General features: G+C 36.7%; 1 protein-coding gene across 4 annotated transcripts in view; it reads right to left on the reverse strand.

The window, feature by feature from the left end:
- Positions 1-25,867, reverse strand: part of FAM135A (family with sequence similarity 135 member A) — an 82,565-nt gene that overhangs the window by 12,621 nt on the left and 44,077 nt on the right. For 2 of the 4 annotated variants that reach the window (XM_035321057.1, XM_035321056.1), the window contains 9 exons: positions 24,642-24,719; positions 22,399-22,448; positions 20,799-20,954; positions 14,609-14,682; positions 14,136-14,290; positions 11,580-13,890; positions 9,451-9,611; positions 7,206-7,297; positions 5,102-5,199 (listed from right to left, as the gene is read on the reverse strand). In XM_035321057.1, the coding sequence (XP_035176948.1) occupies positions 5,102-5,199; positions 7,206-7,297; positions 9,451-9,611; positions 11,580-13,890; positions 14,136-14,290; positions 14,609-14,682; positions 20,799-20,954; positions 22,399-22,448; positions 24,642-24,719 (3,175 nt within the window). The remainder of the gene's footprint in view (positions 1-5,101; positions 5,200-7,205; positions 7,298-9,450; positions 9,612-11,579; positions 13,891-14,135; positions 14,291-14,608; positions 14,683-20,798; positions 20,955-22,398; positions 22,449-24,641; positions 24,720-25,867) is intronic. The other 2 variants (XM_035321059.1, XM_035321060.1) reach the window with 2 other exon arrangements.

The raw sequence follows: 25,867 nt of genomic DNA on the forward strand, positions 1-25,867 counted from the left end.
TACTTCATCTGAGTTGCCTGCGGTCATACCTACAGATCTGTACAAAGCATTTCTTTAGCAAGGACACTACAAAAGAAAGCATTTCTAGTTATCATGCAGTCATGCTTACAGATCCCTGCTGAGGTAAGGACCGCACTAACTTAGGCACCGAGTTAAGGAGGATATGGTACAGGCAAGACAGGCAAAATTGAAAGAAAAAAGTTGTCTTCCTGTTTTACAGAAGTAATTTCATGACTTGGAGAGAACAAGCCACCATCCAAAAATATACAGGAAATCTCTGCTAGAACTATTGTGGCTGAATCACATAATTGCCACATTATATCCATAATGTCACCCTTACAATATGCTTTGCATCACTGCATTCTTTGACAAAAATAGCTACAACAAAGCTACTAGTATCTATATAAAATATACTGTTAACAAATTACTTGACTATTCGATTTCTTCCCATGCAAGAACTACTAGCTCTGAAAATTCCAATTTAAAGCTAAATGAAAAAAGTCAAACATTAGGCCACAGAATTGCCGAGCCACTCCTAAACTGTGAAAAAACTGTGCATTTCTGGGTATTGGAATAGGCTATTTGTTTGTTACCAAAACACAGTTTAACAATATATGCATATTTTTTCTGGTCACTTTTACTATTAGATTTTCAAAATTGCTGTGGTATCAGAAATTCTTTGCCACAGCCTGCTACGTTTACCTAATTTTGAATCAAAAAACATGTATCCTCTGTGTTGTCACAGTCACATTATAAGCTCAACAGGGGTGTGCTTGAAAACTAAAATACTGAGTTGTTGAATCTCTTGAACACTAAGATTTAAAACGATTCTCTTAGAGTACATCATGAAGACCATACAAGAAAACCCAAACTGTAGGCTATTATTATTATTTCTTTAGGAACAAGAAAATGCCCACAGAAATTGAGTAAGTTCATCCTGCAGATGGTCTGCACCACAGTTATAGCTCCTGGAAGAGATTATTTTCTAAACAAGATCTGAACATTAGCAGAGATGATCTCTTTGAGAGTTCAACCACCATTTACTAAATGGCATAAAGGGATAAGAAACTCTTGTATTATACCATAAAAAAGGACAATTTTTAAACTGGAAAACAAAGTGATCCATCAGTCAATCCTATCATCCTTAAGAATATGGGCATACCTGAACCAAAACTTCAGAAACATGAAAGACCCATTTGAGAAGAAGGAAAAAAAAAAAACAACACATGCTTGCAATTAGCTATGTGAACATATTTCAGAGATTAAACACTTCTTAATTTGTAAAGATCTAGAAAAACAACAAAAATTACTGTAATGTATTGTGATCAAACCCAGGTGTTTGGGTGAACATGCAATAAGCCTTTAATGGGATTTTCTAAGAGAGAAAGGTTCAGGGATTTTCTCAAATCACGTGTGGTAAGAAAGACTTTGAAAAAAGCGAGACAAAAACGTAACTCACGCTACTCATTGTTTCAGATACCTACAACTGTGGGATGCTCTGAAAAACCAATGCATTTCTGAACAGCAGGTGGCAATATTACTGTCTTTTGAATACAAGGTATCACTAACACAACACACTAAAGGAACAGAATTATAGTGTAGTATTTATATTTGCTTTATGCCTCAGGATTCCAAATTCAGATCATACTGGGAAATTACACACAGTAAAACCTTGTTTTTCTGTGTTAATACATGAAAGATCATGTCCAAGAATAAAAAAATGATGGAAGAAAAAGATATCAATCAAAAGCCATAATCAAAAAGAAACAAAAGAAATTGCTGAAACAATCTCAAGCTCAGGAACTCTATCTAAAGTGCCAAGAGGTACATGAATAATAGGGTATATATACCCTATTGTATGTCCTTTGTTTATACTCTTTACCTAAACATTTGTCTCTGGTCACCATGAGACACTGCTGACTGCACTAGACAGAGTCCAGAGTCTGACTAGAGAACAGATGTTTTCATGTATGCAGAGCATGAAAAAATGCATTTTTGGAGGTGAGGAGTGAGCCAATGTTACTTAAAAGAGGATGACAAGCTGAAAAATCCATTGAGGCCAAAGTCCAGTACAGGTGATCAGAAACGTATATAGAATCGAACATGAGGAAAATGGTTTCTGAAACTATGCTGCAAAAGCATGTGATTAATTTCCTAGTTAGATAATGACCTGGAAAGGCTTCCATCCTTACATATATTTAAAAATTGAATGTTTCTTAAGTGAGCAATTTCAAAGTTGGGTTTTACTTAAAGTAGATCAAAACCTGATCTAACTTTGAAGGTGGCACTCATATGGGTGGGTAGCTGGCCCAACTGGCTTTCAGTGGTCCGTTAAAACAAAAAGTATTCTGCGATTCTTAGAAATAGATTGCTGTTGGTTTCAGTGAAGATTCCTGTTCACACTTCCTAGCCACATTGTTCTAAGAACAAAGATTTTGTTCAAAGCAAACCAAAGCACTTGCTGGTGGGTGTATGGATACGGTAACAGGTATTAGCTTTGGCAGTACCAAACATGTCGGTTCATTACGTTGACAAGACAGTGTGGCTCAGGGTTCTGATGGTACATGGAGAGCCCCTTATCATCTCAGTACAAAAATGTAGCACGTTAAATATGAAGCTTTGCTTTGACTGGCCAGTACAGAATCTCAGAATTTCTCATGACTTGTCTTGGCCTGAGGTGATTTTAGTTGGTTTTAGCTGTGACAACAATTGTCTAGCAGTCAAGGAACAACTCAGGTCTAAAGTTGGTTTAGTTTCTCTGTAGTTTCTAGTAATAACACATAGATGTTCCGTGTGGATTGAAAGGTGTATCACCAGAATAAAACACAGCGTGGAAGAGTGCAAACACAGCTGTCATACGCCTGAGGTCCCCAACAGCCAATTAATGGCCACCGCAGAAGCACAGTCTTGTAAGTCAGGAAATAAAAATGGTGTGAGGGACAACAGAGAACAGAAAAACTGATAACGGGGTAACGATGAAAAGAAAGATCATGTGGGCAGGTCAAAAATATGAGAAAATAAATCCAGGCAGACCGAAGGCCAAGGGGGTAGAAAACCCCACCAAGAACATCATTCTTCTGCCAGTGAAGCCCCAGATGCTGATGTCTGACTGTACGCCTTCTGTCTCTGTTCTGCTGAAGGAAGAGAGAAACCACAAACCTCAGGACTCTGACAGCTGCTCGAAGGAGAGCCTACCTCCTCAGAATCATAGAATATCCCGAGTTGGAAGGGACCCACAAGGATAGTTGAGTCCAACTCCTGGGTCCCCAAAGGACCACCCAAAAATCAGACCATGTGTCTGAGTGCGTTGTCCAAATGCTTCTTGAACTCTGGCAGGCCCGATGCTGTGACCACTGCCCTGAGGAGCCCCTTCCAGAACAGATACTACCTACCTCTGCATATAAGATTTTGGATGTAAAAGAGCAGGCTTTTCTAAGACAGGGCACTGCCTTAGAACTTTTTGCCTTATGGAATCGTTACAGGTCTGGAGGCTGATTTCTAATTTGACTTGGCTATTGAGTACCACTTGTACAGAGAACATTTCCTTCAGTACACAGAAGATTTTAGAGAAACTAGCACCATTCAGGAGAGCGTGGCTAGCTAGACACAGCCCGCTTCCTTCACAGTGGGACAGCCAAAATGAGTTAGGAACGCAGTGGCTACTTCAACAGAGGTTTTCTCAAGAGTACTTTCCTGGGCTTTCTGGGTTATCCCTTCAAGGACTTGCACATAAGCACATCTTTCTGAAAGATCTCTCATGCAGCTACCAGGAAACAGCTGCAGGATTTGCTGATAGACATAACTTTCTCTTAAGAAAAGCAAAAGCTGATAGATGGAGACTTCTGCTTTGTGAAGCCAAAACACAACTGTAAATCTTGAAAAGGAAGCTCAAACAGAAATTGTAATTTCTTTTTTTTCATGCGTCAGGCAATAAATAAAGCTGAAAAAATATTTACAAATCAAAAGTTTTATGAGAAAATATGCAGCAAACCAGAAGAGACTTCAATTCTCAGATATGAACAATGAGAAGGAACTGGGTGGATATATCCATCACTGCCTTCTGACCACAGGAAAGAAAAAATATCAGTGTGTGCTGGTGGGTATAGAAGCCTCCGATGCTGAGGGTGCTCACATGCACTCTGCGCAACAGACGCAATCGCACAATGCTTTTTTTTAAAAAAAAAATCACCAAATCAGACAAAATTAACCATGTCATATCTCAAAACATTAACATTTGTTTAAGAAGTGAGATGACATTTAAACGTGTTAGAAGTTTTCTCTAGCTGAACAAGGCCTATCAAATACATGAGTATGCAGAAACTTGTAGGATATGCAACAGTGACCAGTGAGTCAAAACCCACTACAGAGGGATAATTTGAGGATGTCTAAGCAAATGGGTGAAGTCGGACATTATTTGCTCCTGTCATCTAACAGTGAGCTAACTCCAGCTGTATCAGTAAGAAAGTCTGCCCAAATGGTGCACCCTATGGTGAAAAAATAAACAGAACAGGTATACCCTGAAAATAACTAAAATGTGAAGAAGAGCGCTGGGATGAGCCCTCTGCATTACGATGCAAAACATGCTTTTTAGCAGATGGAACAATCAGAAAATCAAAATAATGAAGTATTCTTCCCATGCAGCTTCCCTTTAATGTCGCATGTCACACTGAACTTTCCTGTAGGAATGACAAACTGCCGTATCATACTTGGTGAGGAGACTAAAACCAGAAGAAAGATAACTTGATCTAGAAATAGCACTGCTGCGGTTTCCTTCTACTTTCTCAAAATGTTATCGGTTTTACCACAGACCACTACCACACAGGATCTCTGAGGAGGCACAGGACAGCAGTTCCGGAAACGTAATGAGCAACTCACTCTGCCCTACAACCACCAACAGGACTCAGTGAACTCACAATACTGTTCAGTTTTATTTCAGCTGGGAACTCCCTCTCTCCTCCATCCTCCTTTTCCCTATTCTTCCCCCTTCATAAATTTCTCTTTCCCTTCTCTCTCGTGGCCTGCTTCTGAGCATCACAGTTCAGAACAACAAAGGGCTCTACTGTTAAGTTTATTTCTATAAATAGTATAGAACAGATATTACCTGATTTTTGAAAGGGTTAGATTATAAATTTGTATATACTGTATAATTTCATCTAAAAGGCGATCTGTCATGGAATCAAAATCAGCAAAGGTATCATTCTGTAAAATAAAAGAAATAAAAAATAACAACTGTGTTTTCTAATGCAGCAATATACATTCTGCATTCAGTCTGAATTCTTATTCCCCAGTGTTTTGATTAACAACACACAAATAAAAGCATTCATATTAACTTTGAATACAAACACTACAGCTAGGTATTGTTGTCTTTTCAAGTTTTTTTTTTTTTTCTCGTAACATGGAATAAAGTAATATACATTTTATTGTGAGACGGCTTTCTTCTAACACACCAAAACAAATCTTAACATGACACAACCTTACTTCCATGCCTTCCTCTGCGTATAATCTTATCTTTAGTAAAACTGAAGACCCAAATACATATTCAAAACTAAATCACACTGCCAATGAAATAAAAATGTGAGACAATTACTGCAACAGCAGAGAGTCTACATTAGTGTTGTTTATTCAAAACATAAAAAAACCTTTAAAACCTTATCCCCAATTCATAGCTATGATTAACAGTAAGAAATTTGAAAAAAGGTAGGCAAAGGTTGCCTAAAACTTTTCAACACTAGTTCAAAGGATCTGCGCTAAAATTTGAAGTGTTCAACATATTGGTAAACGATCTGAAAAAGGGAAGAAGGAGAATAACAAGACATCAGAGTTTGTAGACAAAACCAAATATCCAGGATAATCAAATCTAGAAATGACCAGAATTTCAGAAGAATCTTATAGTACTGAAAATGGCAAGAAATGCAAAACATCGTTACACAGTGAAAAACAGCCCTAAATACACATGTAATCAGTAATCTGTGTATCTGTGTTCTATATAATAATCTACAATAGAAAAGTCAGGAAGGAACAGAAAATACCGATATACCATTTTATAATTTCATAGTGCACAAACATCTTCACTGCCCTGTCAAGTTCTGACCAACCTATTTTAAATAACAAGAAGTTTGAAAATGGGCAGAGAAGAATATCATTCAGGAACTGTTCCACATGTGTTCCTGAGAAATACTAAATGAAGTAGGTCTCTTCAGTTGCCTCCTTAGGAGGGAGAAATTATACTTGTTTAGGAAATACTTGATTAACTGAAGCAGCAAATGGGGAATAATTATTGATACTTTTTTTCCCCAAACAAGATGTAGGATTGGTTTAAATTTCTTTGTTTGCAACTGAATTATTCATGTATATGAACCAAGGAATTAATCTCAACTGTATGCTGTGTAAACTGTAAGTAAAAACATTCAAAAACAAATCAGCCAACATTAAGCAGAGATGTCCATCAGTAGCTGTTAGGCTCAGTGGTCTCAACGGAATTCCCAAATCCCAAAGTTTCAGAACTGCTGACTGCCAAAAACTATAGGGCTACAGAAGAGAAAGCACGGCTCAGTGCCTGCCCAGCCTGTTCTCAAAGCATCTGAGCAGCTATCTCCGGAAACACACCACTGCACTAAATGAACCTCTCCTCTGAACCACTGAAGAGACTGTTCTAATACTTCCCTGAAGTATGTTTAATACAATATGTAACACAAAAAAACAAACATGTAAAAATTAGTCTTCTGTGCTTTTCAAAGTTTACTTCATCTGAAAATAATAAAGTTCACAAAAGATGAAGACAGAGGTCATTTGATATGGATTCAGTCTCATGATGCAGATCTTGCAATACCCTGACAAAAGATTACATCCTGCAAAATAACACATCTCCCTTCTTGCCACACAAGCTTCTACTATTAGTGATTTTACCATTAATATAAAAAAGTATTTTATAAACAATCCCAACTGATAATGCTGAGAATTTAGGAGATATCAGTATACACATTAAAATGGCAACACCAAATACTTCCCCTTACATATTTTCCTTCAGTGTCATACTAGGTTTTGTAACTACTTTAATGCAAGCCACAGAACAAATCACAGGTTCTGCTGGAATACGATAAAAACATATAGAATGTGGTAAACTGCATAAATAGTACTATTAAATAAACAAGTCTGAAAACATACAGTGCTTATTGCTTTACTAAAATTCTTTTGTTAGTAAATACCTGATTCCTTTCGGACATAAGAAAATCTATTCTCCCTCCAGGCAGCCCTAGCTCAATGTAAGTCTTCACTAATCTTAGATCTGCGCTGTTACCTTAAAAGGAAAAACAATCAAGAGTTATATACTGCAAAGTGAATTTGCAATAAAAGCATTCAGAGTACTGAAATGAACCTATGGCACAAGTTTATATTTAAACACAGTTAATGATATTCTCAGACCTAATTAAAATTCAGTGAGACTCCGGAAAATAAACTGCAATGTCAAATGCAGTGCCAAAATGAAAATGACATTCAATTGCAGACACTGTTTTAAAAAAGCAAGGATTTAGGAAGGCGTTTCATTTTTTTTATAGCATCCAACAGATACATAGCACCGTGAACATTAAATTCTTGAAAACCTAATTAACTTTAATAAAAGTCAATTAAAGAACTCAGAGCTAGCTTAAAGGATTCGGTGAAGCAGCAAGGAATAATGGCAAGTTGTGAAGTTTTTCATACAGTAAAAAGGCAAAATGGACCATCAGTAGATAAAGATATGTTTAGACTGGTATATGAGACAACTAAAGCTAGTTTACAAGACTCCTGAAGATTCCTCTGTATCAGTGATCATGCATACTTTTGAAGAAAGGGTACCCTTTCTGCCTTAGAGAAAAAAATAAATCTCATTAATAGGAAAGAACCTTTATGTACTCTCTATTTTGCAAGAAAATTTTAACTCTATGGATTATTCTAAGGCTCTGAATACATGTTCTTACAACAACAATTTTTATGGCCACATTACCTTTTGGGTTAACTCTAGGCACACAATAGCACACAAGCATCTACACTAGTAAGAAGGAACGTTTCTGACTTCAGTTTCAGAAGTGCTTAATAATGGATACCTTCTGCTCAGAGGAGGAAAGAAAACCTATTTTGTTATTTTATTTTTTTTCTAACTTATGAATTTGAAAAATGAACAAGACAGCTGTGCAACTTGAGTCCAGGCCAATATTCTATATATTGAGTCTTACTGCATTGTTATTTTAAGAAGCTTCTCAAAATGAGACAAAAAGATTAATGGCAGAAAGATGTGAAATAACCCAACTACAGGAGATGCCATTTCTTAGCAGGCACATATATTTTGAACTAACAGCAGGTGAATATATTCAAATTTGAATGTGCCCAGAGGAGGGCAACAAAGCTGGTAGAAGGGCCAGAAGGCGTGTCCTGTGAGGACAGACTAAGGACAGTAAGTTTGTCTAGTCTGGAAAAAAAAAGGAGATTCAGAGGCAACCTCACTGCTGTCTGCAACTTCCTGAGGGGAAGTGACAAGAGAGGAGCCAGTCTCTTCTCACTGGTAGCCTATGAGAGGATGCCCAGGAATGACACAAAGCTGCATCAGGGGATGCTCAGACTGCATATTACGAAAAAATTCTTCACCATGAGGGTGGTCAAACACTGGAGCAGGCTTCCTAGTGAGGTGGTTGCCCCATGCCTGTCATGAGTTCAAGAGGCATTTGGACAATGGCCTCAACACACTTTAACATTTGGTTAGCCCTTAAGCATTCAGGCAGTTAGACTCAATGATCAATGTAGGTCCCATCCAGCTGAACTACTCTATACTGTTCTATTCTACTCTATTTAAGTTCTCCTATCTCCTTTCATTTAGCAAGGTATTTTCTCATTTCTACTACAGTAGAGTCTCTGTCCTTGAAGATACTCAAAACACCCACTGGACATGGTCCTGGGCAACCTTCTGTACACCACCTTGCTCTGAACAGGAGAATTGGACCTCAACCATTCTGTGGTTCTGTGATCTAACCTTTTAAAACCTAATAAACACTTGCCTGCATTTTACACAAACGTTTTTTTTTTTTTTTACATAACAATACACACACGTTATTTTCCTTGACAATGTAACACTACAAATTCTAAATAAAGCTGTTTTGTTACTATCTCTCTTCTATTATCACAGTATGGACAAACACCTAGATGACATAAAAACTGGAAGATATAACTAATGTGAACTATGCCATACATTGCGTTTATGCACGTGGAAGTTTTACTCAAGACAAATCTTACATAAAATTCTAAATTTAAATCAATTTCTAGAACACATTGTTAAACATAGCAATACAATGTCAGATTCCCATCTCCCTTAGGTGAACCTATTCCAGAAGTGTTCAGTTCACAGTTCAAGTAACAAAAGTTAAACCTGACTGGTAATCTGAACTGCCATCTCATTCAGTATCGTATTTCCCAGCATACCATCTAGGCCATGGACACAGACTATAAGATGTATTCCTTCTCCTGAACAGTCATCCTCCTCCATACTGAAGTAAGGTATTGAAGAAGCCAGTTTAAAAACATCACTGTACATGAATCCAGGAAGTTTAAGTTGCTTCAATTCTTCTTTAGCCTGAAGGAAACTGGAATGAAACAATATTTATGATAAAATAACATTTACTATGGCCAGACAAATTTAGGGTATCCTAGGATACAGTTTTCTATTGACATTTTACTTTTGTCTTCTATGTAATCGATATGCAGAAAAGATATTTATCAAATTACTATTTTCACAAAATAACCCAGTTCCTCAAAATACTTTTTCATTTCAGCTTCCTAAAGTCCCCTTTCCTCTGTAACAAAGTCTGTACCCCAAGATCAACTCTTCTATCCTTTGAATATTTCTGCTAACTATAAAATATTTCTGAAACCATAGAAGATTCTGGCTTAGTTCCATTCTTGAGTGTCAGCTTTGTTTAACTGCAATAACAACATCAGATCTGGTTCTAATTCCTGCAAAGTCAAGATAACAATTTCCAGTGACTTCTGACAATTCTTGCCAAATTTAAAACCTATTTCATAGGTTAGCAGAGTTAGTGCTGAGTTGGCTCACTACAAAGTTCCTTTAATATGCTGAATAATTGTTATTTGCTTCAGAAGAAACTAGATCCAGACCTCTGATCTCTTACCTATTAGGAGAGGGCTTACACTATAGCTTCTATAAGCTGCCCACGTGACAGGAGTTCCTCCTGCTTCTTCCTTTCTGTAGTTTCTTTGTGTATGACCTTCCTACAAAGTCGTGTATCAGTTTTCCCTGCAACACTTCAAACAGCCTTGCTTCATGCCAAACGCTTTATGCTTCTTTCTCTCCTCAATTTGTCTTTTTTCACAGGACCCCTCGGTGTCAACCTACAGCCTGTCTTCTTCTGCCCGCTCCTTGTTTTCCTCTCACTCTGCTTTTTGTTCTCTGGTTCCCCAGCTTTTTCTTTAGCTCATTCCTTACTAACTAGTAAGAGCGAACCTCAATAAAGTCAGTCTAAACAGAGACCACTGCAGAGAGCTGGTCTTATCTCTCTGCAGCAGAGTTTACTTAGTTTGTAACCACAGGAATGTTTAATGAATGAGATGTACTCAAGTTTGGTCTCCAAGTGACTGCTTTCCCCAAGGCCAAGTCCTCCATTTTACTCTGAGTGCCCTCTTTCTTTCATTGTTACAGAATGCCATAAAGAGTCTCTGCTTTTCAACCTAGTCCATGCCAGTCCCCGTTATCTCAAAGCTACATTTCTGTCTTCTCACTTGCAATCTTGTTTCCTCCACAATCACTAGATCCTTCCTCCTGTTCTCAACAGCTTACCACAAACTATCTGGTCTTTATCTCTTTTGTCTGCTGATTCTTCTCCTTGTTCCTACTTCTCTTCCAAGCCTTCTTCATTCTGATAGCAACATTTTGCTTCCAATACAACACAACACATTAAGCTGCTGCTTCCCATGTTCTGTTAGCAGCAGGGATTATTAAACTCCCGTTTTTGCATCTGGGATCCCCAATGTTCCTCGAAATTTGACCCTCCTGGTACCCAAACTGTAGTGTGATTTAGAGGTGTTATATTTTGGATATTTGAAGTTAAGATTAAAAAATAAGGCTGCAATCTTGGCCAGTATTGCAAAATAGCTTCACAACAAATGGAATGGACAGTAAGTTACAGATACTTTTTGCTTTTATGTTTTTAAACTTGAAGCATATTTTTCTGTACATGCTATTTTAACAGCTTTCATTTCATTAAACAACATTTTTATGCTCAGTAGCCACTACAACATCACTTTTTGGTTGAATGCTTATTTTTAAGAAAGGAATATATTAAAGAAACAAGATACATACATTTTGCTTGAAGTTTGTGAAACCACATAAAATTGCAATGTAAATCACACAAGGAATTATGTGCTAACACATTTTCCATATTAACATCTAAAATGTGACGTTACTTAAATATACAGAATCCACAAGACACTGTCTTGGGGGCACTTGAGCATAACCACATTTCTTTTCCCCTCTTTATACTACATTAACATCATTTCTAAAAGCAAATAAACTTTGTTTTAAAACAGTAACTTACGCTAGCATTTGAGGTTTTGGGGAGCTTTCATACCAGGAAACAGATGAAGCTGAGCTGTAGGATGCGCTGCCTGGCTGCTGTGTAATTGCATCAGATTTATTCCTTGAAGAACAGATAACATTGCAAGGAGAGTCTCTCAGAGAAGATGGAAAAGACAGACAACCAGAAGTACAGACGGGAGGCACAGTCATTCCGTCTCGCAGATGCCCACTATCAATCTTTTCAGACCTCAGGGCTCTTTCTTCTGCTAAGCCATGATCCTGGTCAGCACTGGAAGCCCCATCTAATATAGCATAGTCTGTTTCTTCATAATAGCCATTTTCAATCATTTCTTGATCGTCCTCTTCTTCCTCATCTTGTTGGGAAGAACAAATAATTTGCTTTTCATACATTTCTTTTTGAGGGCTAACAGGATTGCTGTTGTCCATAGGCCAAATATCTGAAATATCTGTGCTGCTTCGAGAGCCAAAATAGTTTTCTACAAGCCCTTGCTTTACAATATCAGTACTACTGGTGGGAGAAGGATTATCTGTACCAGTTTCACTTTTAGCTGCTGACAATTCTTCCACTGTTTCCCTTAGTTCTAAAGGCTCATTATGTTTTCCTTCATTTGTTTTTTCAACCTCATACCCTGCACTTACAGATGAAGAACCTGAAACAACAGATGGCTCACTCATGCAAGAGATTTCTAAATGCAATTTAACTGTTTCTTCGGTAGTGTTATGATGCCTTTCAAGGTCCTGAGAGCCCTTACAAGTTGTGCCAAGGTCTGTCTGTGGGCTGTTGCTTTTCAAATCAGTAGATGTAACTTCATCTGAAACAACTAAACCTAAAAGATCTTTTGTTCCTGAGAGAGAGGAATGTGTAGACAGAGTTTCGTTACCTGTATGCCCTGAAAACAGAACACACTGTTGCTGAAAACTGGTATTTGATTTTTTAATGTCATCGCATTTTGGCAAGTCAACCACTCCAAGATCCAATACAGTTTTACTGTCACTTAGCTGGCATTCAGGTACAACAGTTATCTTTGAATTTTCATCAGGTGAGAGTTCATCATCATCTGAAGGCAAAGAATTTATGGATGTCAGGGATGATTGTATTTCACTTACAGCGCTGGTACTCTCAGTACAATGGCTTTCCGTTGCATTTTTTATAGCATAGTCTGGTTTTAGCAAAAGCTGAGGAAATAATCTCTCGGTGTTGTATACACTTTGCCCTTGAACATTTTCAAAAACCTGATCAGGGTTGGGAAGAGTTGCAAAAGAACTTGGTTCACTTTCTATACCAGAATCTGAAAACCTAGAAGAGGCATATGTCACACTAACATCTGGTAATTTAGTCATGTCTCCACTTACAGAAAGTTGACTTTCTTTTGTAGATAAATTAGGCTGATTATTTTTCATTTTTGTCAAGACATCACTGGTGTGTCGGAAGTTTTTTTCATCGACGTCTTCCTTTTCAATCGCTGATTCTACTGAATGCAGTTTATTTCCAGATTCTGAAGCCTGAACATTGGGAGTCTGCAAATTCTCTCCTTGTACTCCATCTTGCGGAAACTCAGACCACGATCCAATATGAACAGTTACTTTCTCCCCTTCATAGGGATTCTTATTACTTGGTTTGACCTCAATCGTCCTGACTCCCGAGGAATCTGGTTGACCTTCTTCAAGTGTACCTCTGGGTTGCAGAGCACTATCTAATTGTATAGTTCCAGGACCTGCCTGGGAGATGGTAAGTCTACCAAAAAGAGCCGTGTTTTCACAGTGCACGGGGCTACCCTGACTTGATTGAATACCTTCAGTCTTGGCAGTCTTTTCCTCAGTTCCAGATGACACACATGTAAAATCTTTTAATTCTTTTTGACTTATTTGCCTGGTGCAGGTCTTTGTATCACAAGGAAATCCACTTAACGTAGGGTCCAGCCCTTCACTATCATTGTATGAAGGCCTGCCTTCTGAGCTTTTAGAGGCATCTTCCAGTGCTGCACTTTTCAAACATTTGTAGCCTACTAAGACCACAGAGTCCTTAGAGTTCTGTTTCATGACTTTTTTTGTGTTTTCAGGTTTCATTGTTTTCATGAGCTTAGTAACCTTAACTTTAGGTTTATTTGCATCTTCATTTTTCCCTTTCAAAGACTTTGTTAGCATCTTATCACTTTCTGAATGCCAAAGGTTGGAAGCACCTGCAGGTCTTATTTTCAGTTCCGGGCTAGTAAATCCAGCTACAAAACCTTCTTCAGCTTCAAATTTATCCAGTTTATTGGACTCTGACCTTGGAAGATTCTGAACTACCAACCAGGGTACATCCAGATCTTTTACCAAAAAAAGTGAGAAAAAAAATGATTGTTTACAACAAGATTATGGAAGTAGCTGAAGCTATAAAACACTGGTAATTATAGAATTTTACACATCCTCAAAACTTAAACTAGAAAAACATTTCCTTACAAACAAACATACTCCTTCAAATCCAGCAAGAAACAACATGAAAAATACTTGGGTTTTACATCATTTTTGCTCTTTTTTTTAAAAAGAAAACTGCACTGTGAGGTGTGTTTACCTTCAGTAATTGAATCTAAATACCGATCTTCAAAGATTATGGGCAAGGAGTTCATATCTCCATCTAGTTCGCTGCATTCAATAGGGAGGGGTGGAAGAGAACTGCAGAAGGAAGTGTTTTTGATAGCTGCACACATCTGTAGATGACTCTGAGCACTGAAAAAAATGAAGTAGTTCTACTTGAAAAAATTGAACTATTTATTTTTATATTAACAGAAATCAGCTGTAGTATAATTCCCTTTAGCAGAAGCTTTTCCACTAATCACTTACTTAACAGAAAAATTATTCCATTACTCATTTGAATTGCACTGTCTTACCTTGTATGTTCTTCACTAAAAAAGTTCAAATCTCTATTTAAGAACATTAAGTTTCTCTTGAACTCGTATAAGTATTTTTACAAGACAGTACTTCTACACAATGTTAACTACAGAATAACTACGTGCTACATGTTATGCACTTCAAAAGGCTACTCACTGTAGTTCTTGATAGGCAAGGGCAGCTTGCCTAGGATGCTCAAGACAAAAGAATGCTTCTGCAAATCTGCGTACCTGCAAGATCCAAATAATGTTAGAGCTAATTGTGTATTACACACAAGTTCTGAAAATTCACCAGGATTACTACACTGCAATGCCATTAAATTGAATTGAATTATATAATAAGAACTTAATTATAAGTATAGTTTTTGGTAGTGGTGGTTTGCTTTTTTAATGGTCAGTCTGGGCAAAGGGGGAAGAACATGCCATAGACGAGACTTGAAAGTGAAATGAGAATTTTAACTCGTGTACTAGATGACTGAGGGGAATTATATTAGACTCAATTGCCTGCTGAAAACTTGATTACCAAGAAATGAATCATCTAAACCAGACCCACCTGAAATAATAACACACAAAAAACTATTAGAAATTTCAGTGAGAGGAAAGGAAATAACTGTTTGATGGACATTTCTGAATGGGCTTGAGGATTACCTTTGGAAGCAGGAACCCATTACATGTGCTTGAGATGTATGTTTCAAACATTTCATGAATACCCTCTAGCCCACAACTAAAACGTTGCGCAAAAAATCTTTGGTTTGTAAAAATTTCAGCTGTGACTGATAAATAACAGAATGTATGCTAATTATAGGCACTGTATTCAAGACAATTGTACACCTGAAGTTAATAAACCATACAATATTATAATGGTATTTTATAACATAACGTATTTATAACATATAACAATTCCCCCAGAAAGGTACAACATTGTTTTGTTATTAAAAAACTAGATATCAGAGCACCTGATTATTAAGACTGGACCGGTTATCATTCTAAACTGAACAACCTAAAAATTAATTACAGATCCTAATTGATCACATAACAGAAAATAGAACGATAACAGGAGTATTTCCCAATTAGATGTCTGTGATTTGAGCCAAGAAAAGGGCATATAGCTGTTTCCCAGTAGGGGAGCAAAGTGCTTTTGGTTCTGGATGCAAACAATCTACCATGGAACACAAGCGGGCTTACATGGAGAACAGATCTTTACATGTCTGCCAATACCTCAAACAGAAGAATAAGGCTTTTTTGTTTGCAATAAATCCCATTTGTAATTGCTTAATTAATTCCAGTGCTTTTGAAGAAAATCTGATTCTCATCTCTTACAGCACCTACTAACTATAACAGCAACAGTAGAAAACTAGTTGGAAGCAACCTCCAAAATTGCTCCAAATGCCCAGATAAATCAGTATTAAAGAAATAAAACAAAATAAGAACTCACAACAGTAGTTTATTATGTTTAATCAGTGTGTACCTTATGGAGGGACTGAGACGTTTGCTAGGACACTGTTAAGCACGCTCTGCAGCAGCAGAGCCCACCAGCTGGCACTGGTGACTCACACAGTACCAACTTGAGCTGACTCTGCAATGGCTTTGTAGGAGGAAACTGTAGGCACTGCTCCTAGTCCCTACAGGCTTCCCCAAATTATGTACTCGATGGTCCTCCCAACGTAAGCAGAAGAAAAATTGGATAGAAGAACTGCTGTGGAGTACATACTGAGTCCCTGGCACACTGATGAGTAGCAGCACTCAGATCTTGGTTCTCAGTTCTCTTGTTTTAGGACTAATCAAACCATAAGAAATCACTTTGGAATAACGTGTTCAGACCTACCAGAAGATGTCACTATGAAACAAAGAGTGTGTGCAAACTTTGTGTAATATAAAATATCTTAATCAGTTTTTTTTTTCAATGTAGTTGCAAACCTTGTTAGTGGACTACTGTAGTTGATGGATGTTCTAATCATAATTTTTCTTGCTTTTTATATAGCAATTAAAATCTGGTATAGTGTTTTACAGAGACTTACTTGTACTCAAGTAAGATATTGCATTTCATTATGACCTTATTTTCTAACAATACTCCAGCAAAAGCACTTATGCACAGAAAATGTGAAAATTATTTGACCAAATACAGATGACAGGCATTTCTAGGGGATATTTTACTTAAAACATCTAAACCAGTCAGATGAATGAGTCCCTAAAAGCATTCTTTTGTCTTAGATTAATATAAAACTTTCCCAGGGAGAAATTTCCAGTGGAGAGTAAAGTCTACAAATACTGCAAGATGAAAAGGTAAATTTAGAAAAGATTTAGAATCCAATATAGACCAGATGAGAACATCAATTTCTAAAATAAAAGGACAGCATTTCGTATAGTGCAAAAATCTTATTTCAGAAAAGACAGATATTCTCTCAAGAGAGTAATTATAATTAGTAGGTCATCTCTCAAATTCCACCTACATTCAATAACCAGAAAGTCTACATCATATAACATGCAGATAATGCCTCTAGTGAAACATGAGCATTCCAGGTTTTCCCAAAGTTTATATAAAGGTTTATAGTCTCAAGACTATTCATGCAAATTGCAAGATGTTATCATAAGCCCCCAAAAACAGTATCCAAAATCAGTAATGCTCTTAAAAATATCATGGCTCAAATTTACCATCCCATTTTAATTTTAAGGTTTACTGAAGTTCCCCAGTGCTTACTCCTGCTCAACTGGCAGTATATTTTCTTACATATATTTAATTGCACATATTTGCAAATTGTTTGCACCAGCTCTTCACATCTTGGGAGTACAGGACACCAGTGTGGTATCTGCAAATTAGTGCTTGTAAAATTAAGTATGATCACATTGCTGGTTCTATGTAAATTGGCTCAGGTAAAATTTCGTTCTCAATGCTGTATTATTCAATTCGTGCCAGACAGCAGCCTTGGAGACAGCCTACTTGCTCTTCGTTATCAGGCCCTAAATAAAAAGGTAAGTTTAAGATTACCTGTGTCCTGCATCTCTTTTCCAGACTGATGTTTGGACAGATACTGTAGTATCCAGTAACTGCAGAACTCAATTAGAAATAGCAACTGGCCACTTCTTTCAAAAATATAATAAGCTTTATATACATATATTTAATAAAAAATAAGAACATTTTCAGTAATAACAAGGGTCAGCTCTGAGTTCAACCCTGAAAACTCAGAAGTTTTCAAGACAAAGTATCACCCAGTAACAAGCTACATGGAAGACTATGCAACCCTCTTCAGCTCCCCACCACTATGCTGCAAATGTAGCTTCATACCTAAAGAAAGGAATATTTCTGCTGCTTTTATTAGAGAAAAATGCTTTCTTTTCCTGTTATTAAGAAGCAAAATTTGCATATGATGTGATGCTTGAAACAAAATTATTTATGCGGAGTGACAGCTAACAGGAGAAGAGAGCATAAAAACAATTGGAGGGGAAAAATGCAGGTATGAAAGCAAGTGACACTTTACATAGAATCACTAACTGGCTTTGGTTGGAAGGGACCTTAAGGCCACCCAGTTCCAGCCCCCTGCCATGGGCAGGGACACCTCCCACCAGACCAGGCTGCCCAAAGCCCCATCCAGCCTGGCCTTGAACACCTCCAGGGATGGGGCATCCACAGCTTCTCTGGGCAGCCTGTGCCAGGGCCTCACCACCCTCTGAGTGAAGAATTTCCACCTAACATCTGATCTAAATCTCCCCTCTTTTAGTTTAAAACCATTCTGCCTTGTCCTCTCATTGTCTGACTGAGCAAAAAGTTGCTCCCCCTCTTTTTTGTAAGCCCCCTTTAAGTACTGAAAAGCTGCAATGAGGCCTCCCTGGAGCCATCTTTTCTCCAGGCTAAACATCCCCAGCTCTCTCAGCCTTTCTTCAGTGCTCCAGCTGTCTGATCATCCTCGTGGCCCTCCTCTGGACCTGCTCTAACAGCCCCACATCATTCTTGTGCTGGGAGACCCAGACCTGGACACAGCACTCCAGGTGGGGCCTCACAAGGGCAGAGCAGAGGGAGACAATCACCTCATTCCCCTGCTGGTCACCCATCCCTCTGGTGGTGCAGCCCAGGACGCAGTTGGCCTTCTGGGCTGTGAGCACGCACTGCTGGCTCACGTCAGGCTTTTTGTCCACCAGAACCCCCAAGTCCTTCTCTGCAGGGCTGCTCTCAATGAGTTCTTCTCCGTGTCTGAACTGTCTGGGATTTCCCCAGCCCAGGTGCAGCACCCTATACTTGGACTTGTTGAACATCATTAGGTTCACACGGACTCACTTCTCAAGCTTGTCCAGGTCCTTTTGGATGGCATCCCTTCCTTCTGTTGTATCAACTGCACCACTCAGCTTGGTGTCATCTGCAAACTTGCTGAGGGTGCATTTGATCCCACTGTCTTTGTCACTGGTAAAGATATTAATCAGCACCAGTCCCCAGACAGACCCCTGAGGGACATCACTCATCACTGGCCTCCACCTGGACATTGAGCCATTGACCAGCACTCTCTGGGTGCAGCCTTCAAGCCAATTCCTTAACTAGCGAATGGTCCACCCTTTGAATCCATCCCTCTCCAAGTTGGAGATCAAGATGTAATACTGGACTGTGGATTGGTGAGGCATGATCCCAACAAATCAGGAATCAGAAGGAAGGGAGGAAGGGAAATCCTATTCAGCTTCTGCGATGCTTTCCAGTTTTCACAAAAATATTTTTAATACATAGTATCTCAATTCATCTCAAAAATACTTTGATTTATATTCTCTAAAAGAACTGCAGTAAAATTCAGTTCTTAAGTATTTGACAGCTAGAGAAAATGACATAAATCGGAGACTTTAAAAATCACATTTAAGAAGCTAATTACTTATCATTACTAGCATACACATATATTTAACATTGGTCCAATTAAAATAAAAATATTAATACTTTTGGCTCTATTCAACATATACTTGTACAAACACTACCTTAGCAGCAGTTGGATGCAAATGCAGGTTAATTGAAATAATATTCTCATTTTATAGCTTCTACCCCAGTTGAAGGATTCCAGAATTTGTATGAAAAGCACTAAGGCAAGTAAGATTCATAGATAGCCAGTAAACTGTTCACACCTTGCTACTGCTAGCATAGTCACTCTAACAAATAAGTCTTGCACTCTTTCTGAAAGATCTCACTTTTTCTCCAGAACAGACTATTCGCACAACCACAATTCTCTCACTCTACAGTGTGATTTTTCAAGGCTTTTACAGACCACAATCCAAGTATCCCTTGTAATCAGTTTCTCCTACAGATCCAAAACAAGAAGGCTTCTGATGCAAGTGATAGAAATGCTGGTTGAACAAATCAAATCTCTGCAAACTAAAACGTTAAAAATGACTTTATTTTGGATTGTCACTATTACAAAGCACTGATACCATGTACTCTCACTAACGAGACCTACAAATGAACTCTCTGCAAATGGTTTTACAACAAGAGCCTCCAGATAAACTCTTACAATGACCTCTTATATGTATGTGATGCATGTATGGAATATGATGTCAGACAGTAAAGATGTGATGCTAGATAAAGATCAAGTTGTGTGACTGGGGAACAAGGGTGGTGGGAGGTGTTGTTTGTTTGTTTTAATGAATTTTACTCCCTGAAAAATGTTTTGTTTCTTCAAATCCTTGACCACAAAAGAGGGGAGGAAAAGATGATTTATGAGAAGGGCAAAGGTTTAGCTCATACTTGAAAAGCAAAGGTTCAGCTCATACGTGAAAATATTTCACTATGTGCTGTGGTTTTTCATGTAGAAAGCAGCACCCGTATATACACATCACCAGATCTACTGCATGTGTAGTTACCATGCATCAATTTTTATACATACACACACATGAATGCCAAATCATGTCTGGATTGTCTCTTCTTTCCCACTTCAAAACCCTTTCAAAGCTTACAAATGTTATCAGTTCTCAATTCAGAAGAAAAATACATTTAATTTTATGATGTAATCTGGCAGCCTAACTGCAGTAGGGAAGGAAAATGAGTGGGCACTAGACATTGCTCCTGCAGAAAAACACATCATTCTACACAAACACATCTCCCACAGACTGCAATTTGCCTTCTGAAATGCGTTTCTTATTCAAAAAGTCAGTGAATAAACATAAACAATGTACTTTATGTGTATGTACTTTATATATATTCCAAGAATAAGCTCTAACAACATTATATACAAACTAACCAATGCAATGCAACAGCTCCCTTTGTGATTCCAACTACCTTTCCCTAATAAAACCAGAAAACTTACAATTTGGAGTCTCATTTCCCTTATAACGTGTTCCAGTAAGCCTATGGACATCCCTTTTATAACACCAGAGTTAATACTTACTCTTAATGTGTGATGTTCTTGTGCAAGCAATGCTGTGACCTCCTCTTGTAAAGTAATGACCTCCAGAAATTGCCCCCAGAGAGCCATTAGAAGTGAGCAAAGCTGAGCAAGATTCATATTTATAAGTTCTGCCAGTTCATCGGGATTTTCCATTTTCTGAAGTATGGAAGAAAGATTTACATGATTACTACACCACAATGAACAGACAAAAATCAAAAAAGTGTATTTCATCTTAGTAAGAAATTTAATTTTAAAAGTAACTTCCAAACGAGAACTTTTTTATCAAAGTATTAGAATTGAATTAACTTATATTACAACACTACCAAATTGTTTTATTAGTATTTGAAATATCATCTAGATGTCTTTTAGCATTAGGACTCATTATCTTAAATTGAGGCAACAAACCCATTAATGGCAACCATAACTACGAGTTGCAACTGTTTGATTTTCTAACATGCAAAAATATAGTGCCTGAAAACAATCGGAATTAGAAAACAGAAAATTGATTCTAGGTATATTAGTCCACATTTGATACAGTCCTAAAAATTTAACGAAGACATTTCCACTTTGGAACATTAACAACTTACAATAATGCTTATATGGCACTATATGCCTACATATACTTTAAACATGTTCAGGAATCAATGTTATACTATTTGATAGTTAAAGAATAGGTTTTCTAGATGAGGTCATGCAAATTCAGTGCAAAACAAGTTTTTCTTTCTAACAATGTACTGTAATCCTGTGATCCAGTTCCATACAAGTCAACTGTAAATTGTTAGGCTTATGTTCCCTAGTCTTTCTAGTTTGTAAAATAAGATTATCAGTTGCTCACAGAAAGCTAACTGTGTTGGCCTTCTCTGTTTCCAGTTAAACAAACAGCATCCTTTCAACATCAGTATTACATTTCCTTGCAATTGCGCTACTACTTTTGAAAGTATGAACGAAAGTTAAGTCTACTACAAAAGCTGGGTAGCTAGCCCACTCAGCAACAAAACATGGACCATTCTGCATGAAAGTTTTCAAAACTTCTGCTTTAAATTTGTCAGTGATAAGGAAATCAGCTCTTCAGCTGAGGCTAATTCTGTGTGGTGCACATGAAAGAGAGTTGAGAAGACAAATCTAAGTAATCTATATTGGACAGTATTTCCTTGAGAATGCATGGGAAACAGAAGGAGAAAGCATCAAGACAAGTCCTTCTAGATGAGAGCATGCCTTGGAGAATCTGCTTTTGTACAACTTATTACGCATCCTTGATCTTGGAACTGTTGTTTGATACCTTCAAAAAGAAGGGATTCAAATAATGAATGCATAAAATTCAAAATATGATTTTAATACAAGTCATCCATCTTTCTATAACCTTCAATTTTATGACCTGTTACAGTTACCGTGGCTACTACTGCCATGCTGAGCCACCAGATCAGTAGGTAAGTTTTTGAGGCAATTGAGTGATTACTCTTTGAAAGAACAGTCAAAAGAAACATTGGCAAAAAAAATACTGTATGTTATCACCTAAACAGTTTATTCCCAAGTACCATGTAAAACCAGCATACTCTACTTCTATAGTTTCTTCACTTATTCAACAAATGTAAAGTAGTACCTTTACTTCTTCACACAATTCTGTAAGACGGACTTCTACATCTATGTTTTCTGGAAAGATGAGAGTATATATCTATGAGAAACATACTTTCCAAGTTGCATAGTAAAACCTATTATCTCACAAAACAATTTAAAAACATTAAAAAGAAAAGAGACTATCAAATAAAACTTGATGTCACATTAAATATCACAATCAACTTTAAATTAAGTAAATGATAAAATAATTTCTTACTAATGACTGAGATTGAGGACAGAACATGATCAATAAAAATGGTTTGCAGCCAGGTATCATGAAGACTTATCATGAGACCTCATCAAGGATACAGTTTTTTTATTCAAAGTTACACTTGCAAGCACTGTATTGTAGATTATATAGTTTGCACATTATTAGAACTGCTCAGCTCTGCAGCAGCAATTATTATCACTCAAAACCAAGAAACACAATTTATCTTCTACCTCAGATTTTCCAGACGTGTTAATTCAGCACGGTTTTTCTAGAGGTATATCATTTACCTGATTTGTAAGCTACATAAGTAAAAATAGATTCTTGTCTGATGAGTCATAGTTTGGTCAGATAAAACTGTTCTTTAATTAATCTTTCAGTCACTCAATGTCAAGAGTAACTCAATCTTCCATGCTATGGCAGCTTAAATTGGATCAGAACCTCAAATGTCTTTATTCCTTCATGTAAGATACAGTTCCTTATTAATCATTCCTTTTCTACTCAAGCAAATCCAATCAATTAAGTAATAACATTGTACTACGGTAAGATTTCCTTCTACATCTGAGGTACCAGTAACAAGGGAGTAATTTACAAACCTAAAATTATTTCTGACAAATATTTAAGTTATTTTTTGGAAAACAGTATTAAGGGGAAAAAAAGCAGTTTTACTTAAAATGTACACCAAAAAAACATGCTTCCAAACCCACAATAATATGTTTAGGATATGGATAATGAACGTAGGCTTGTAGAACAGCAATAGCTTACTTAGTCATCTGGTCTTTGAATGGTACCATCTGGATTTGCTGATTATATACTGATTTTCAAATAATTGCAATACCTTATGTCTAGGTTTAAACTTAATGACAAATGAACTCTCACAACCCAAAGTTCTGAGGAAATATGCAATATAGAAATGTATGAAGTTCTCAGAAAAAAAGGTTTAGAAAGGTTTTTGAAATAAACTACTTGTACCTGTTAACTAGAAAGCACTTAATAATTGCTCTGAAAATATTTGAAAACATTTTATATACACATTATATACATCTCTTGGAGTGTTTGTGGCCACACAGATTTTGTCATTAGTGAAAAAATTAGATGGTTCACTTTTGAGACACAATATTAAGTAGTCATCTTGTTTGCCACACTGCGACTGATTGTAGGTTTGATACAATAGGTAAAGCTGCCATCTGAAGTCATTTCTGAAAATCCCAAATTACAATGCTATCAAAAAAAAAACTGCAATACCAAAAATAAACGATAAAAAAGCCACCAGACAATACAAGACTAAACAAAATTAAATATTTTATAGCAGCATTGTTCATACATTTGTTGAAATTTTACTGGCTCAGCTAAATAGTTTTGACTAATAGTTTTGACTAATTTTTTAAACAAAAATGCAGTTATTCACAATTAAGCTAGTGTCACCCTATGAGGCTGAACTGCCATTTTATTCTTCTCTCATTATAAACTGCCTTGTGCTTAAACAGCACTGTACTTTGTCCAACATCAAACCAACAGTGACTCTCTCCAAAGAGAAGGCTGTCCATTTAGACGTGGACAAATGCACTCTAAGCTTTAAGAACGTCTTGTGTAGTGTTTGGAAGAATCAAACCTTGAGATACCAAAAGTAATCTGAAAAATTTCACAGGAAGAATAACTACTAGCCTTTAACTATTAAAAACAAACAAAAACAACAACTAAGTCTGTAATGAACTAAATAAAATGAATTATAAAGAAATAAAAATAATTTTAGCTATTTTATTTAAATGGTGACAACTCACTGAAGTCTTCAATCATTTGTTTATTAAAGTAGAACAACACTAAAACAAAGCATAATTTTTTCTTATTTTATTATCTACGCTCAACCTAAAAATAAGTAGTTCAATTCTACAGACTTCAGAGTTCAACATACTCTCACTATGGCTAAATAGTGAAATAGTGTTCCTGTTTACAAAATAATATAACGTTTTATATTATTAATAAAAATCTGAGGGGTTGTATCACCAGCTTTGAAAACATACCTAGGTAGGCGTCTCTCTGGGTTCGTGGAAATTTTCTTCTGAGAAGGCGTTCATAAAGGACCTGCATGCTGGCCTTTGCTAGTTATAGGGATTGCACACACATGACTAGTTACTACACTCCTTTTTTCATCTTTGATTTATTATTTGCCTTAAAGTTAGTAAAAAAGCTTATTGCTAGCCTAGCAATTAGTGCAGTTAGATCAGTACATGAAAGCATATAATTTTGGTGTAATTTCTAGATTAGATATCACTCATGATATACATTATGCTAGCATTCTTTTATTTTCTGAAACCAGTAATACTTAAATGGTCAATTACGGTTACTGAGTCCAACAGTTGTCTCCACATGCTTCTGCAAAATCACTGTCTTTTTAAAAAATTATATGAGCGAGCAACAGCAAAGTAAAAAGAAGAAACAAAATTAGGCAAGTTATAATTTAAGTGAAAATTAAAAAGTGATGATTTGAGATTTAAATGGGACTTGAGATTCTCTTCTGCAAAGGTCATTTAAATTTAACATAAAATCTCCACCAAAAAACTGTTCATTTACTTTAAAAGTTAAAAATAAATGCAAGAGACAGTTTTGTTCTTTGTGAAGTCTAGAGCGCTTCATTTTTTTTAATAGACATCACAGAAACATGGCTTTTTGTTCCTTTTTAAATTATTATTATTAACTGTTCATAGATTTTAGAGAAATTAGTGTTAATGATAAGCATTGGTTATTTTACATGAGCAAAGAGTAAGTAATAATAGCATAGTTAGTATTTACATTATTAGTTCTTTTTGTTATATCAACTTCCCCAATCAATGTATATACAAAATAACTGCAATAAATGAAAAAAAAAAAAAAAAGATTCAGAAATAAGAAAATAATTATAGCAGAAACTGAAGAATTAAAACAAAAAGCAAAATACCATAACAACACAGGAAACAAACCATGAGCAGAATATATACAATGTATGTTAAATGGAAGTACTGGTTTTCTTTTAATGTATTTATTTTGAGTGTTTCTTTTCAAGCTTGCATTTCCTTAAGGTAAGCTAAGTCACCCAGAGAAATGACTGAAGGTCCGATCCAACTACTGAAGGTGGTTTTTTTTTTTGTGACATCAGTGAAGACTAAAAGATACCTCCTGCTCCTGACTATGCAATTTGATTGTCAGCTTCTTTCTATTACATGTATTTTGTAAGAATGTTTTAGGGGAATTTAAGGTCCTACCTGAAACA

This window comes from Oxyura jamaicensis, chromosome 3 (genome assembly GCF_011077185.1).
Source record: "Oxyura jamaicensis isolate SHBP4307 breed ruddy duck chromosome 3, BPBGC_Ojam_1.0, whole genome shotgun sequence".
Classification (NCBI taxonomy): Eukaryota; Metazoa; Chordata; class Aves; order Anseriformes; family Anatidae; genus Oxyura; species Oxyura jamaicensis.